The sequence below is a fragment of the Sphaerodactylus townsendi genome, linkage group LG14, assembly GCF_021028975.2.
Source record: "Sphaerodactylus townsendi isolate TG3544 linkage group LG14, MPM_Stown_v2.3, whole genome shotgun sequence".
Classification (NCBI taxonomy): Eukaryota; Metazoa; Chordata; class Lepidosauria; order Squamata; family Sphaerodactylidae; genus Sphaerodactylus; species Sphaerodactylus townsendi.
Genome location: NC_059438.1, coordinates 44,137,329 through 44,153,174, shown reverse-complemented (window position 1 = coordinate 44,153,174; position 15,846 = coordinate 44,137,329). Strand labels below are relative to the sequence as shown.

General features: G+C 47.6%; 1 protein-coding gene across 5 annotated transcripts in view; it reads right to left on the bottom strand.

Annotated features, from left to right (window-relative positions):
- CTNNAL1 (catenin alpha like 1) overlaps positions 1-15,846 on the bottom strand; it is a 77,147-nt gene that overhangs the window by 52,111 nt on the left and 9,190 nt on the right. For 4 of the 5 annotated variants that reach the window (XM_048515442.1, XM_048515441.1, XM_048515445.1 and 1 more), the window contains 3 exons: positions 6,324-6,513; positions 3,747-3,934; positions 3,148-3,267 (listed from right to left, as the gene is read on the bottom strand). In XM_048515442.1, the coding sequence (XP_048371399.1) occupies positions 3,148-3,267; positions 3,747-3,934; positions 6,324-6,513 (498 nt within the window). Of the gene's footprint in view, positions 1-3,147; positions 3,268-3,746; positions 3,935-6,319; positions 6,514-15,846 lie in introns of those variants that run through there. The other variant, XM_048515444.1, reaches the window with a different exon arrangement.

The window sequence follows — 15,846 nt, the reverse complement described above, 5'->3', positions numbered from 1 at the left end:
AGGACTTCTGATTTCATATCCAGAGTCCAAATTATTGACCGTTGTATCCCTACCTCACCCCTTACCTTCACTATTCTGTCTCTTGGAAGATTTGCACCATTAGTGGAAAGAAAGAGGGAAGATGACAGATTTAAGGTTGCAGAAAGAAGCTGTGTGTGTGTGTGTGGGGGGGGTTTATGGCAAACTGAGCAAGCTAATACCTGAATGCTTCCTGTTTCATAAATAGATTTATTTACTGAAAACTCTGGGGAGAAAGGACACCTCAAAAAAAAAGTAACTGAAACATTCAACACTCATAACAGAAAACACTGGTAACAAAGGCTCATTCCACACATGCAGAATAATGCACTTTTCAAACTGCTTTCAGTGCTCTTTGAAGCTGTGCGGAATAGCAAAATCCACCTGCAAACAGTTGTGAAAGTGGCTTGAAAACGCATTATTTTGCGTGTGCGGAAGGGGTCAAAGAGAAGTCAACCTCTGCTGTGTTCAACTGTTTTTTCTTTAACTATTGGAATGTAAATAAGATAGCAATTATCACATTCTATGTCCCGTTACAATGATAAAGGCCTTTACATTCATTGGATGAAAAGCTGTGATGGCACAAAATGTTCAAATGCTCAGGGACCTATGCACAGGGGCTATCTGCAGAAAATGGAACCGGGGCAAGCTCTCAAACTGCACCTCCCTCAACCTCTTGTGATCTGGATGTCACACTTCTGTGATACACCCCAGGATTGCATTATCCTTTTTTGTTGCTGCATCACACTGACTGCTCATATTTAACTTGCTGTCCACTACTCAATAATGTATCCCCCACTCAGAGAGAAAGGGAGGAGAGAGATAAATGGGAGAAAGAGAAAGGGGGAGGGGAGATAAACATGGGGAGAAGAGAGGAAAATGGAGGCAGAAGAGAGAAATGGGGGACAGAAATGGTAAGGAAGGACAAAAGGGCGTGAGAGAGAAAGGAGGAACAGAAAGTGGGCAAAGAGAGAAAAATGGGGGAAAGAGTTAAACTGGAAGTGAAACAGGGATCAGAAGAGAAATGGGGAAGAGAGAATGGGGGGAGAGAGAGAGAAAGGGGAAAGAGAGCTTGGGCGGCAGAAGCACACGGAGGAAAATGTTGCCCATGCCCCCACCCTACCCACCACCGCAAAAAAAAAAGTCGATGGTTGCTTTACAATTAAGCCTAATTTACTTCCAGGCAAGCAGCATCCAGGAGACTGGGGGTGGTGCCAGGCCATGACAAGAGCCCCCTCCCTGGCCCCTCCCTGCTCCCAGTCTCCTCCGAGCCACTGCTCGCCCAGAAATGAGTGAACCTTAATTTTAAAGGAACCACAGGCCTTTTCTTCTTTTTGGCAGCGGGGGTGGGGGTGGAGCCGCAGCAGCCAGGGCACCCCAAGCAACCAAAGGATTCTCCAGACCCCGAGGAAATCATAGAGAGGATGGGACGGGCACGGAAAGAAGAACCTGAAGGAAAGTGGCTTGAGAAAAAGTGCAGTGGAGGCCGGAGGAGATTCCACTCAGAGAGGAGATTCCAAAGAATCGGCTGGACGCTTGGGAGGCCGCCTTAGGGGGCAACAGGATTCTTCAACAAGTGGTGGCCCAGTCATCAAAACGTAGCCAGTGTGGGCTGACGCTGTCAGATTATGATCCTGCAACCCACGTGAGCTCAATAATGTAACAATGAACACCGTAGAAACGGACAACGCAAATTTGGGGGCTTTGGTTCAATCAGCTGCCTTCATTTAGCCAAGCTACAAATATTTGGTCACAGAGGCCATCCAGAGTATATTCAAACTGTCATGTTCATGTTATCTGGGCTACTAAAATCCCTTGTCCCACTGAGGATGCACCCTCACCAATAGAGCTTAGTAAATTTTCATTTTCAAAAATCTGCCCAGCAATTTAGATAAGAACGTTAAAAGTATCCCCACACGATCAGACCGAGGATCCACCCACCCCTCTGAGCATCTCATTTCCAATTCCATCCCATGCTCAATCCCATGCCCAGGAAATGCACAACCAAAATATGGAAGATCAACTGTTCTGCGTGCGCGCGCGCACACACACACACAGTGGCAAGTTACTCATCTGTGCGAAGGTATGAAATAGCAAATGGGAATTTTGAAGTTGACAGAAGGCAGACAGCTGTTCTGGGCAGATTTCAGGAAGGATGGGTTGATTTAACTCATTATTTATGGTACCAAGAACAGACAACAAGTTAAATCATGCATTTAAATCAATCTTTTCCCACTTGTTATTTAATTATTCCTAAATAAAAGGTGCAGTTTTATTAGTTGCTCTAACCATAAAAACATTGATTGGAAACTGAAGAAAACTTTTGTACAACTCCAGAGGGACTCTTAATGTTTGACGAATGAATGGCTGTGCTGCAGGACTTCCCCCTCAGTGCAAAGAAAAGCAGCCTCCGAGCCATTCATAAGAGGGTCATCAATTCAGTTTTGTCATCTGTTTGCATTAAGTTCAGATTTTATTTCAACCCAGCTTATTTTTTTAAAAAGACCTTATTAGAAACATTTTAAAAAATTAAACCATTTTTGAATCACATTTGAGAACAAATTTTTAAATTATTACTTTTAAAAAACATTGCTTACTTTATTTATATCCTACCTTTCACTCAATGGGGACCCAATGCAGATTACATCATTCTCTTTTAAATCCATTTTATTCTCACAGTAACCCTGTGAGGTAGGCCAGACTGAGAGTGCATGACTTGTCCATGGTCACCAAGGACTAGCTGCCGTGGCAGAGTAGGGATGTGAACCCAATTGTGACATTCTAATCACTACATCACGCTGGCTCTCACAGTATCAGGATGGTGTTGGTGTGTATTCTGTCCTTGGATTTTTTCCCGCCTGTCAGTCCTGGCTCTCCGCCTGGTCTGGGGAAGTCTGCTTTCATGTTATCGCAGCTTGACTGTGTGAAACTATGCACTGTTGATTTTTCTGTGGCGGGAAAGAGGTTTGCTACTGTGTTAAAACTATTATCAAAGTTCTGAGGCTTTCAGAACTCGCATCGCCTGTATTGGACTATGTCTGCCAGTACAATAAAGAACTGAGAATGGTTACTTTTCCCTGGACTTTACCAGTTCATTACATACAGGATATATTGTTGAACAGTACTTACATTTTGTCGATCTCCAGTTAAATGGGCAAATTCCACCATTTCATTTCCAAACTGACTGAATATTTGCACAAATTCCTGAAAAGTAGTCACTTTCTCTAGCTGTTCCATTGTTAAAAGGACCTGAAAAATGTATTGAGTATGCTATAGATTATGCATTTATAAAACAAATGCCAAAAAACTTTTGGAATTTCCCTAAAACATTATAAAATGGGGCAAAATCGGTAAAAATATATTTTATTACTCAGCTAAAATTCCCTGAGCATTTTGCCTAGGCTAGGGAGTTCCTTCAGGGGAAACGGTTAACCTTGCAGTCTTTCAAAGAAGGGGGTTAAGGTCAGAGGACATCAGCCTCGGCCTAGTTTCTTACCTCCTCTCCTTTCCAAAACACTATGAACTGTTTCATATTTTCAGCATCAAAGTGGAACTTGACCAGCTCAAGTTCTGCGCAGCCATTTATTCTCCCTGAACAGTCCAACCTGATGTTTTGCTCCAGAGGAATGTAGTGAGAAGGGTTGGCTTACTTTTTTTTTTTCACTTGTGACTAGTACATAAGGCAACACTATTATGTGTATAAAACTCTCAAGTCAGATTTTGAATACCTTGTTTTTAGAAGTTATAATCTGCTTAATCACTATTCGGTCAGCCAGGACCAACACTTTAGTCACTGAAGAAAGCAGCAATCGGGCAGCTTTAACTACTCCAGTTTTGTCCGTAAAAATGGTTATCTGGTTATCAGATTCCGGATGATCCAAGGCTGCTGTATCCGTAAGATGAGCAATCGTCTCCCCTGCAAGCAAAGTGAAGCACAGCAATTGATACTTAATTGGAGCTATTCCAAGGACTGGGCAGAATGAAGGCACGAGCAGAAGGCATGCACGCGTCCACTGGAAAAACCCAGAGAGCTGCCAAAGGAAATCCAAGAGCCCCCACCCCCACCCTACGTCTTTCTTTACAGAGAATCCATGTCCACCTCAGACTCTTTAATGAGGTCCTTTACTCCACCTGTTGCTGAAACTGGGAATTATAGAGAGGGTATAGGTGGGGGTTGCCAACTCCAGGTCTGAAAATTCCTGGTGATTTGGTGGCAGAGCCTGGGCAGGATGGGACTTGGGAAGGGACCTCTGTGTGGTATAATGCCACCAAACCGCCACCCCGGAGTCATTTTCTCCAGGGAAATATCACTTTAGTCTCAAGACTGGTTATAATTCTCCAGTCCCGACCTAAAGGTTGGCAACCCTAAGCTACCACAGCCTGCCATTTTCACATTTCACATGAAGATGCCACTAACTGAATGAGACTCTGGGCCCATCGTTCTTATTTGCCGCTCACATCTCCCCTCCCCTTAACGGAGATGCCAGATATTGAAGTCAGAACCTTTCGTATGCAAACTACTTCCCTGCCACCAAGTCACGCACTCCCCCCCCCCCCACGCATCCAGGTTGACCTCAGCCCTGAATCTGCGGCTATATTTTTCTACATCATGATGATTGTGCTAAAACACAAGGTCACTTTTCCCATCCTCCACCCCCGCCCCATTTTCTTGGCATCTTTGCAGGGTGCTGGACCCTGATGGCCCAGGAACATCACATTACAGATCCAGCTTCAGTGGAGAAAGGTGATGCGGTTTCAATACAAGATGTCTAATTTCAGTCCAACAGAATTTCTCAGTGCAGTAAGGCAAATGGGAGTGCCCTTTTTTGTGGCGGGGGGGGGGGGGATCTTTGAACCTTCTTGATGCCTCATATGCCTTTCCAAGCCCAGCCTTTCTTCATCACTGTTTGTTCTGTAGAGGCCAACCCTGTTTCAGACAAGGAGGCAGCTGGGATTTGTGCCTCCCCATCTCACCCCTCAAACCCACCCAAAAAGAGCAGGAAACCACAGACGATATATATCTGGAGGAGTCAATGGAACCATAACCCCAAGATCTGCTTCTGCGATGGCACCAGCCATGGGTGAGAAGCCAGGCTACCTCACGCGTCCTCTGGATGAGCGCATCGCTTGAACCAACTGGCTGCTCCCCCAACTTCAGCAAAAGAGCCAAAGTTCAAGCTGCAGGGACTGACCTCAGGAAAACAGAAGCAAGCACCAAAGACTGGCATCGCACCTCTCTGGCACAAACAACCATGAACTCTCGCTTGGGCTTCCCATTGCAGAGGCGACAGCAAGTCACCAGTCTGCTCCAAACACCCACTGTGATGAAGTTGTCCTGTTACTGTGAAGTTGTCCTGTTACTGTTCACCTGACTGTGAAAAGGATCTTTGATCTCCTGGATGGAGAACGGGAAAGCCTATGCCAGGGGTCGGAAACCCGCGGCTCACGAGCCGCATGCGGCTCTTCCGCCGCTGTTCTGGGGCTCCATGAGCCGAGCCGCTGGGCCCATCTTCGCCCGCCCTGCAAGCAGCAGGGCGGGCACATCACTTGCCCATGGCCGGCCAGGCCGTGCCGCGGTGGCTTCACTCTCCTGCCCGGCCCCTGGCTGGTTGCAGAAGTGGCAGGAAGGGCTCTCTCCTGGCTGACTGCCAGGGCCACGCTGAGGTCGACCCCGGGCCCATCTTCGCCCGCCCTGCAAGCAGCCGCGCCGCGCCGCGGGCTTCGCCTCCTGCCCGCCCCGCTGGTTGCGAGGTGGGTGCTCTTCCAGCGGCCGGCCAGGCCGAGCTGCCGGTCCCATCTTCGCCTGCCTTGCAGGCGTGGGGGGTGTGTGTGTGAGTGGGCGGGGGGCACGAGCAAGCAAGTGGGCGGGGAGCGGAGGGGGGGCGTGTGAGCGAGTGGGGGGGGTGAGCGGGGGAGGGTGAGCCAAATGGCTCTTTGAGGGGAAAAGGTTCCCAACCCCTGGCCTATGCAAATGTACCAGGGTACACTTCAAAGGCCTAAATTACCTCGTGGCTGGAACAGAGTTTTCCTGAGCCATGAGAGACAAAGGCTAGAGGATTCCACCTCGGGACTGAACTAGAGAACCATCTCTGGGCCATGGGCTCCCAAGATAAGGACAAAAGTATCCAAAAGGAACGTGTTTAGCTGAGAAATCTCTATAACTGAAGTTTATTTCATTTCTTTGTTTTGAATTTACAATAAACTCCTCGAGAACTCAGCTGGTTTGGAGTTATTGGAGAAAAGAACCCAGGTGTTTTGGAAACAAGTGTGGCTATCCCAGGCTTGATTTTGTCATACCCACCTACCTGCTCGCTTTGCATCACTGCAAGCAACACTCATCTCCTCTGTCAGCTCCTGGTTTTCATGGGCAATCGCTTCACCCACTGCCACGAATCTCCCAACCGCCAGGTTTACAGATTGGCCCACTTGCTGGATCACTCTCAGAGTCTTGTCAGACCGCTTTGGTTTGTCCTTGTGGTTGATGAGAGTGGTGATCTGTACACAAAGACGTGAAACTGATTATACACCCAAGAGGCACTTTTAGTATGAAGTGCTCCCAAGAAGCTCAGTTCAAGACCAAGATTCAGAAAGAGGGGAAAAATGACAGAAATACTACTTCCTTTTACAGCCTTCCTGTCCCCTGCCCAAGCAGTTTGGCTGCAATTCATTAAGGCCAGACCCACAAACGTATCCCATGAAAGACTCTTCTGGCTTTTGCCTTTCCCAACCAGCAACACAAGGGCACCTGCGAGCAAGAGGCCAACCTCTAGTCCAGGTGGAGTCTGGCAATCTTTGGATCAAGATCGCTTCTCCTGGAAAAATGGCTGCTGTGGAAGATGGACTCTTATAGCATTAAATCCCAGAGAGGTCTTTCCTCTCCTCAAATCCCACCCCCCTCCCCAGGTCCCACCCTCCAATCTGCCTGAATTTCTCAATGCAGAGCTGGCAACCGTATCTGTAAAGCAAGGGCTTCATACAGAGGCCGGCCTGGACCCGCATCCCATTCACCCTCAAATCACACTTCTGCACAGAGTACCCACTTCTTCACACATGACGTCTTGTGCCTGGGAGGACGAAGAGGGGCCCCATCTGCTACTAGCATCCTACTCAAGGACACTGGCAGGACAATTGAAGATCTCTAACAGCATTGAAACTATTCTTAAGAAGATTCCTGGAGAACTTGATAGAACCTTTTTGTATTGAATTATTGTTACATTCACTTATTTCCCCTCTATTGTAACTAGTTTAAGTGGTAATTTATTTATTTATTTATTAGCTTATTAGAGATATTCTAAGTAGGTATTCAGTGAGAGGGATATAAGCAGTTTGAAAGTTGTTGGTATGAATGTGGTGTATGTATGAATGGATAATTTGTTGTTATATTCACTCTTTAACACTATTAAATTTTGCACTTCGTAATATCAAGGTTTGCTAAGCAGGGTGTTACATTCTTTTCTTTTTGGGTTTTCCACCGCCACTAGCACTTTTGTTCGTTTACTACTTTCCCCTCACAGAAAGGGTTTCGGTGTAGGAGAGTACATGAAAGTTCCACGCGTATATAATGTGGCATACTCACAGGGAGTTGCTGTGACCTATTGTAGCTTCCCACACCACACACACAAATAAAGATAAATGTAACCTTATCAGGGGGTCTTGGTCCAATGGGTGGAAAAATCTAAAAAAAACCCTCCTAATAAGACCAATCAAAGAATGCGCGCGCGTGTGTGTAAAGTGTTGTCAAGTTGCAGCCAACTTATACTGACCCCAACAAAAGGCCTTCAAGGGCAGTGAAAAGCAGAGGTGGGGTGCTGTTGCCTGCCTCTGCAAAGTCTTCCTTGGTGATTTTGAACGGCTTATTTTAGGTTTTATGGAACTTCATGCAGCTTCATGCAATTTCATGTGGCTACAGTATTTGGATATGTCTTAGCAAGCATGTAAGACACACACACACACACACACCCCACGTGCATAACCTAGTTCAGGGGTCTGCAACCTGCGGCTCCAGAGCCGCATGTGGCTCTTTTGTCCTTGTACTGTGGCTCTGTGTGGCTTGGGACCTGAGCAACCTGAGGACCACGCTTTGCCATAGTAAGCAAATGCACAACTACCCTGGGCCGTCTACAGAGGATGCCCCCAGCCAGGCAGATGGTAGCAGGCACCAGGCGAGGGACGGAGGGGAAAGGATGCCGGAGGGAGGGAGGACGCGCACTCGCTGTTTCCCAAGTGCAACTTGCTGTCGTTGGCATCACCGCCGCCGCCTATCTCGCTTCTCGCCCAAGCAGATGGGCGGGATAGACAGCGGCGGTGACACCAATGACAGCAAATTGCACTTGGGAAACAGCGAGTGTGCCTCCTCCCTCCCTCCCTCTTTCCCTCCCTCCGGCGTCCTTTCCCCTCCTTCCCAGGCACCAGGCGAGGGAAGGAGGGGAATGAAAGCCAGAGGGAGGGAGGAAGAAAGGAAGGAAGGAGGGGCAGGGAAGGAGGCACGCTCGCCACATCCCAAGTGCAACTTGCCATTGTTGGCGTCGCCGCCGCCATCTATCCCGCCGAGAAAAGGAGGGGAAAGGACGCTGAAGGGAGGAAGGACAGAAGGAGGGGATGGTGAGGGAGGCGCTCTCGCCGTGTTCCAAGTGCAACTTGCTGTTGTTGGCGTCGCCGCCGCTGTCTATTCCGCCTGCTTGGATGACGGCTCATGGCATTTTTTGTTTCCTACATGGATAATTTAAGTTCAGCTTTTTAATTCATTTGAAAGAGAACTTCAACTCGCCGTGTTTTTTGGTTATTATTTTTTAAGAGTTCAAAATGTGTTCTTTACATAAATAAATATAATTTTCTCTGTAGCACTTCATGGATTCCATAAGAAGAAGAAGAGTTTGGATTTATATCCCCCCTTTCTCTCCTATAGGAGACTCAAAGGGGCTTAAAATCTCCTTGCCCTTTCCCCCTCACAACAAACACTCTGTGAGGTAGGTGGGGCTGAGAGAGCTCCGGAAAGCTGTGACTAGCCCAAGATCACCCAGGTGGCATGTGTGGGAGTGCATAGGCTAATCTGAATTCCCCAGATAAGCCTCCACAACTCAAGTGGCAGAGCTGGGAATCAAACCCAGTTCCTCCAGATCAGAGTGCACCTGCTCTTAGCCACTATGCCACTGCTGCTCCTAAGCAACACACTATAATTGTTTATACAAAGCATAATAGTAAAAAAAAACAATATATACAGTGTTTTCTTCATTTTAAATGTCAAAAAGTATTTGCGGCTCCAGGTGTTTTCTTTTCCGTGGAAAACGGGCCCAAATGGCTCTTTTGGGTGTTAAAGGTTGCCGACCCCTGACCTAGTTAAACAAAACATTTGTAGCTACTATATATAAAATCAGATGCTACAAGTGTACACGGACACCTTTCAGTGTCAGGAGACCAGAGAGTAGTATCAGGACCTGTTCATAAGATGTTATCCTGGGACAATCACTGACTGACCTCCTGAATCCATGCCTCTGATTGGCTAACGTAGTTTGGAGGGCCAGGCTGACCACCTCCGCTTCCCTCTTGCCTTGAAGGCCCCTCGCCAGGGTCACCAAAAGTCCACCTGGGACCTGCGGGACCCAGGTTCAAATTCCAATTCTGTCACAGAACTTTGCAGTGCCTTACAAGATAGAATGGGGAAGGGGGGATCAGTCATGCCCCCCTAAGCCCCATGGGTGGAGGGCAGGATAAAAATGCACTAAAGCAACAGGAACGTAACACATTCAAAATGCAAAATGGAAAGATGGTGACAAGAAACAAAAATCAAGACAAGCAATCTGACGAGGGGCTTTTTTACCTTTTTATATCATGCGAAGGATACGAACATTGCAGACAGAGCAGGACAGACTGGCAGAGGAGCCGAGTCTAAAGGCAAAGATGCGTACATGCAAGACAGCAGGCACCTGCTCCTTCCGCACATCAAGGCACAATCTACACCCAGGACAGAAGTAGATGGGGGAGTGGACTGCACCATTTCAAACGAAGGGGCAAGGAAGGCTGCGCTCCACAGATTCTGCACAGTAAAGGGATCCCCTGCAAGGGGCACATCACAGCCCATCTTCCTTCCTGCTGTGTTAGCTTCCTACTTTTTTTTTTTTTTTTTACATATAGGGATATTTTAAACACAGACTTTCTCCAAAGGTCCATAACGGGACACTCCGTATACTTCATATACCAAATTCAACAAGAATCAACAAGAAAAGGCACAATGGGACTATCCCACTGGGGTCTGTGTGGTGGCTGCGTCACAGTGGAACATGACCAGGGGTCTTGTTACACCCTTTAAAGACTGCCAACATGTAAATGGAGTGGCTTTTCATCCTTGTGGGACACTCAACCCTTTTGGCATCATCTTAAATGAAAAACAATAAGGAGCTAAGGGGTGGAATGTCCAGATGATGATCCCTCCACCAGTGGGGGACATTCCACACACCCCCCCCCCCAGCAGCAGTGGCTTCATGCCACTGCTCTGGGAGCTGCAGAAGTGCTCCTGCCTCCCCCCCCCCCAACAGCCACCCCTGCCTGCGAATCACCTAATTCATGGACGGCACAAGCCCTCCCACCCACCCCCAAAACAACCTGGGACTCCACAGAGCTGTGCGAGCTCCATGTGAACCCAGCCAAAGGCCCCTCCCCTCCTCCCTAACCCCAAGAGCACTCTGGGCCGGGTGGAGGCTGGGATCCTTGGGGGGGCTGCCACACAAGCTTTCCTGCCCAACCCCCAACCAACGCAATTTCACCCCTACCCCACCCTAAGCTACATCTACTCCAAACCACACCTGCCCAACCTCTCCCGACCCCAAGCCACAGACCCAAGTAAGTGGCAAGAGTCGGCCAGGAGCAGGAGCAGGGGCGGGGCCTGCTACAGCCCCGGCAGGGGGACGAGGCTTCCTTTTTCACCCTCTGCTGGGGCCCACGGCTTCCCTCCCACAACGGGCTCTGCTGCTAGTCTTATATAACAAGCACAAAATTCAAGAAGACAAAAAAATAAGGTTTTAAAAAAGGAAAACTAGCTTAAATTAAATATTTGCAGTAGATTTACAGTACCACTTCCAAATTTCAAAATCATAGTATTTCATGACCTCTTTAATTATTTGAGATTTTTTTGCAATAAATTGAATCTTAACCATTTATACATTTCCTTAAGTCTTTGATGGTCTTTGCTTCAGTTCCTAGATCAATTATCTGTTCAAGGGTTCTCAGCAGTTGGGTGTGGAAGAAGTCCAGCTATATCTCCCTCCACCTGTCTGTTATGCTGGCACTACACAGAATTCAGCTTTTAGGGTGACTTGAAATTCCGCCCCCCTCCCCCGGATTCTGTCTGACCCCAACTGGTCTAATGGTGTATGATGCATAAATGGTACCCCTGTAAGGCTGTCCAGGCAAGATGCTCTGGCCAGCTTCACCTGAGCCACAGAAACCATCCTGGATGTTTGTTTTCTACATTTCCTTGTACAGCGCAATCACCCATCATATAAGCCCCTACCTGTGCCTTGAAGGGGTGTAGCTCAGACACAAGGTTAAAAACCTCAGTGCACACCTGAAACCTCCCTGCGATTGTTTGTGTAAGCATGATAGAAAACCTCTAAATCTTGTACAAATGCTTAAGAACGAAGGCACATATTTTTCTATGCTCCGCTGCCATTGAACATGCTGCTTCTCTTTAGCAACAGGTCACTGGATTTGCCTTAATGCTGATACATCATTACTTTGGTCACTGGCATCTAAGAATCAGAGCTGCACTGTCTACCACTTCCTTCCTTATGCGCTGTACTTACCTTAAGAACATAAGAAAGAGCCTGCTGGATCAGACCAGAGTCCATCTAGTCCAGCACTCTGCTACTCACAGTGGCCCACCAGGTGCCTTTGGGAGCTCACCTGCAGGATGTGAAAGCAAGGGCCTGCTGCTGCTGCTGCTGCTGATGAGCACCTGGTCTGCTAAGGCATTTGCAACCTCAGATCAAGGAGGATCAAGATTGGTAGCCATAAATCGACTTCTCCTCCATAAATCTGTCCAAACTTCTTTCAAAGCCGTCACCACCTCCTGTACAGGAACCCCTGACATGGATTTCTCTTGCACCATTGTCCTGTCACCGCCTTCTTGTTAATTCTTTTTAGCAAATCTCTAGTGAAAATGTCACAGTGTGCACTCCTCGTGCAATCTCTTTTTTCTCCTCTGCATTTATTTCTTCCCATGGAAAGCAAAACTGCCAAAATTGCACAAAAGAAGGGAAATAGCAATTTGTGTGGGATCCCAAGAAAATTCCATCCAGTCCAGCCTCCAACAGAACCCTGCTAAAGCATACAAGGGGGAGAGAGACTTTGCCAGAGGATCTCATGACAGCCAAAGCTGTTGCCAACTTTAAAAGGGGATTGCCCAAATTCATGAGGATAGATCCCTCAGTGGCTACCAGCAATGGGAACTAAAGGGCTCTTCCACATTTACAAGCTTCAAATCTCTGAATATCAGTGCCAAGAGGCAGCAGGAAGGGAAAGCTCTGGCATTTACACCCTGTTGTTGGTCGTTCAGAGGAACTGCTTGATCACTGCATGAGACAGAACGCTGAACCAGATGGACCTTCCCTGGTCAGATCCAGCAGGGCTTTTCTGATGTTCTTACAGCCTCCAGGATCAGGCCAGTAGGGATCCAGTCCCTGCTAATACAGAGGTTGTCTTTGTTTTATTCAGGTTTCTTACAGTCCCTCTTTCTCACTGGGACTCAAGGCAGATGACAAAGACTGAGTCAATACAATCAACAGGATGGGGCATTCAGTAAGCAGTTAAACAGGATTTGGCAAAGAGAATGGAAGCACAGCATTAGTGCTAGCCTGACACATCAAATGATACAAGATTACACAGCATGTACAGGTGAATACAATGTCTGAACTGAGCTGGTGAAGCAAATACTTTCCCAGACCAAGTAACATTTCCTTCTAGGCAAACAGGTAGACTAGCAAAATTTATTTACTTTATTTATACCCCTCCTTTCTCCCAACAGGGACCCACAATGGCTTACATCATTCTCTTCTCCTCCATTTCTTTCTCACAACAATCCTTTCAGGTAGGTCAGGGTCAGAGTGTGTGACAGGACCAAGATCACCCAGCACTGGCCAGTAAAGCTACCTGCAACTGTCCTTACAAATATCTCTTGACAATAACTCTCTGTAGTGGAATACACCATCAAGTGCCACTTACTATAATCTCAAGAATCAGGTATTTCACTTTAAAAAGATTAAGTTTACTGTCTAAAAAATGCACCTCGCAGCTAATTATAGCCCAGATAATAGTCAGAAGGCAGATAAAACAGTTCTTCGGGGGCTGTGCGCATCTGAATGGCAAGGCTGCCATCTGCCAGAGGCAGAATCAAGTCAGCTGGGCTGGACGACAGAGCTACTGGCCCAGCGTTTCTTTTCGCCATCCCAAACTGCTGGGGAGGATGAACTGAGGTTTGCAGTGAGAGAGGACGGGGGGGCGGGGGGGGGGCAGGAAATTCTGACTGCTGTCCTGTGTGTGTTCTTTTGTCTCCTTCGTTGCTGGGAGAGAAGGGCCTAATGGCCTGGACTTCATGGCTGGCCCCACCTTCTGCTGTGGCTGTTGAGAGGTGGGTGTCAATCTCCCGCTCAGGCAATAAAACGCTTGTGAGGTTCAAAGGATTTTATTGCAGGCAAGTCAGGAACAGAAAAAAGACAGTTCTGGCGAAAGCCCGCCAGAACAGTGGATAATATGGATAGCACAAACCCCCGGCCCATGGGAACAACAGAGTTAGTAGTGCCCAGCCTGGAGGCTCTTCCCAGCCACAAACCTCAAGGACAGAACTAGGAGATAATTAAGCACCTGCAAAAGCGACAGCGCTCCCAGAGAATTCCCCCCTCCCAAACATGGGAACTTGGCAGCAGGGTCTGTGAGCCTCTGAATTGCAAGGCTCCTCCCCACCAGAGGCAGGAACCCGCTGCCGAACGCTACAGGGCTCTTAGCCTGCGGGTTGCATCCTTGAGTTTAGAGGCTTTCACGCTGCAGTGCTCTCGTCATCCCTTTTGTTTGGCTCAGCTAGACATTTGGTCAGGTCTGCAAGTCTCAGGCTAGAAGGCCAACAGGCATTTGTGTATGTGTGTGTGTGTGTGGGGGGGGGGGAAGGGGCTTTAGTGGGAGACTTGTGGGGGAGGGTCAGAGTTCTGTTTCAGTATCTATTTATGACTACTGAATTTGGATGGTAAGGGAGTGGCTGCAGTCACCTAACGGCTGTGGAATATTTATTACCTTGTGGGTGGATGTGGGTATCTAAGCCTGCAGCAAGTGCGAGGTGGCTGCCCTACTGGGATAGAAGGTCCAGCATCTGAGGGGGGGGGGTATCCCCTCTCCAGCACATTCAGAAGCATGAAGATTCTTGGGCATAGAGAACCTGACCATGCCGGACCAGGAACAGGCAGGGGATGTTTCTGAGGGGGAGGACAGTGCTCAAATGCAGGAGGCAGATACTTGGAAAAAAGTGACACAGGACCAGCGGATATTCTGCAAGTTTAAAGCTACAGAATTGAAGTTTTCTCCCTTATCAGTGACAATGAGGAACAGGCCTATGAGCAACAGAGTCAGTCCTCAGTGAATGTACAGGTGACCTAGGAAGATTCAGGACATGGAACGGCCCCTGCCAATCCCTGGAAAAATACCAGCAGACGGGAGGAGGGCTAATGTTATTCCCATCTTCAAAAGGGGGGGGGGAGGACCCAAACAATTACTGTCCAGTCAGCCTGACATCAATACCAGGAAAGATTCTAGAGAAGATCATTAAACAGTCTGTAAGCACTTAGAAGGGACTGCTGTAATCACTAAAAGTCAACCAGGGTTTCTCAAAAAGAAGTCCTACCAGACTAATCTTATCTCCTTTTTGATACAGTGACAAGTTTGATAGATGAAGGGACATAGCATATCTTGACTTCAGTAAGACCTCTGAGTCCCCCATGAGTCTTTAAAATGTGGGCTAGACAAGGCTACTGTTAGTGGGTGAAAGGCTGGGGCTGAAAAACAGAATTGACTGGGGATTTTGCCACACTGGGTAGGCAAGAGGATGTTCCTTCTGCCTTCGGGTCAGAGGTAGTAGTGTAAACTGAAGGTGGCAGAAGGACTGAATGTTGCCTTGCTCTCAGATGAGAACAATATTTTGTTTGGTCCTCTGGTTGCCATCCTGGAGACCTTGGGGTTTATCTGCGCTTGCTACCAGAAGCCCTTTTTATAGCCCTCTTCTAGACAGGACAGCCTTGGTGGTTTATTAGCAGGCAAGAAAGGTCCTCGGGTTCTCCTATGCTAATTTCTAGACCAGTGATGGCGAACCTTTTTGAGACCGAGTGCCCAAATTGCAACCCAAACCCCACTTATTTATCGCAAAGTGCCAACACAGCAATTTAACCTGAATGCTGAGGTTTTAGTTTAGAAAAAAACGGTTGGCTCCCTCTTCCTCCACCCCACCCGCCCGAGCAGGGGCCAGCCTGCTCTAGCCTCCAGCAAGTCCCACGCACACCGCTCTGTGCCTCTCTAGCATCTCTGCTGTTTTATCAAGAAAGGAACTCGCCCATAAACTGGAAGTTATTGTTTTTTTCAGGCAGTAAATTAGCAAGAGTCCAGCATAACTGCACATAAATGAGTATAGACTAAAAATGCCCTGTAAGAACACAATGGTGGATTCCGCACAGCATAAATATAACATCTTTAGAATGTTATAAAAATATCTATTTTGACACACGAAGGATTTCTGCCTTTCTGTGAGTGTTCATCATACATATATGTGCTTTCCTGTATAATTAATAGCATTTAAAT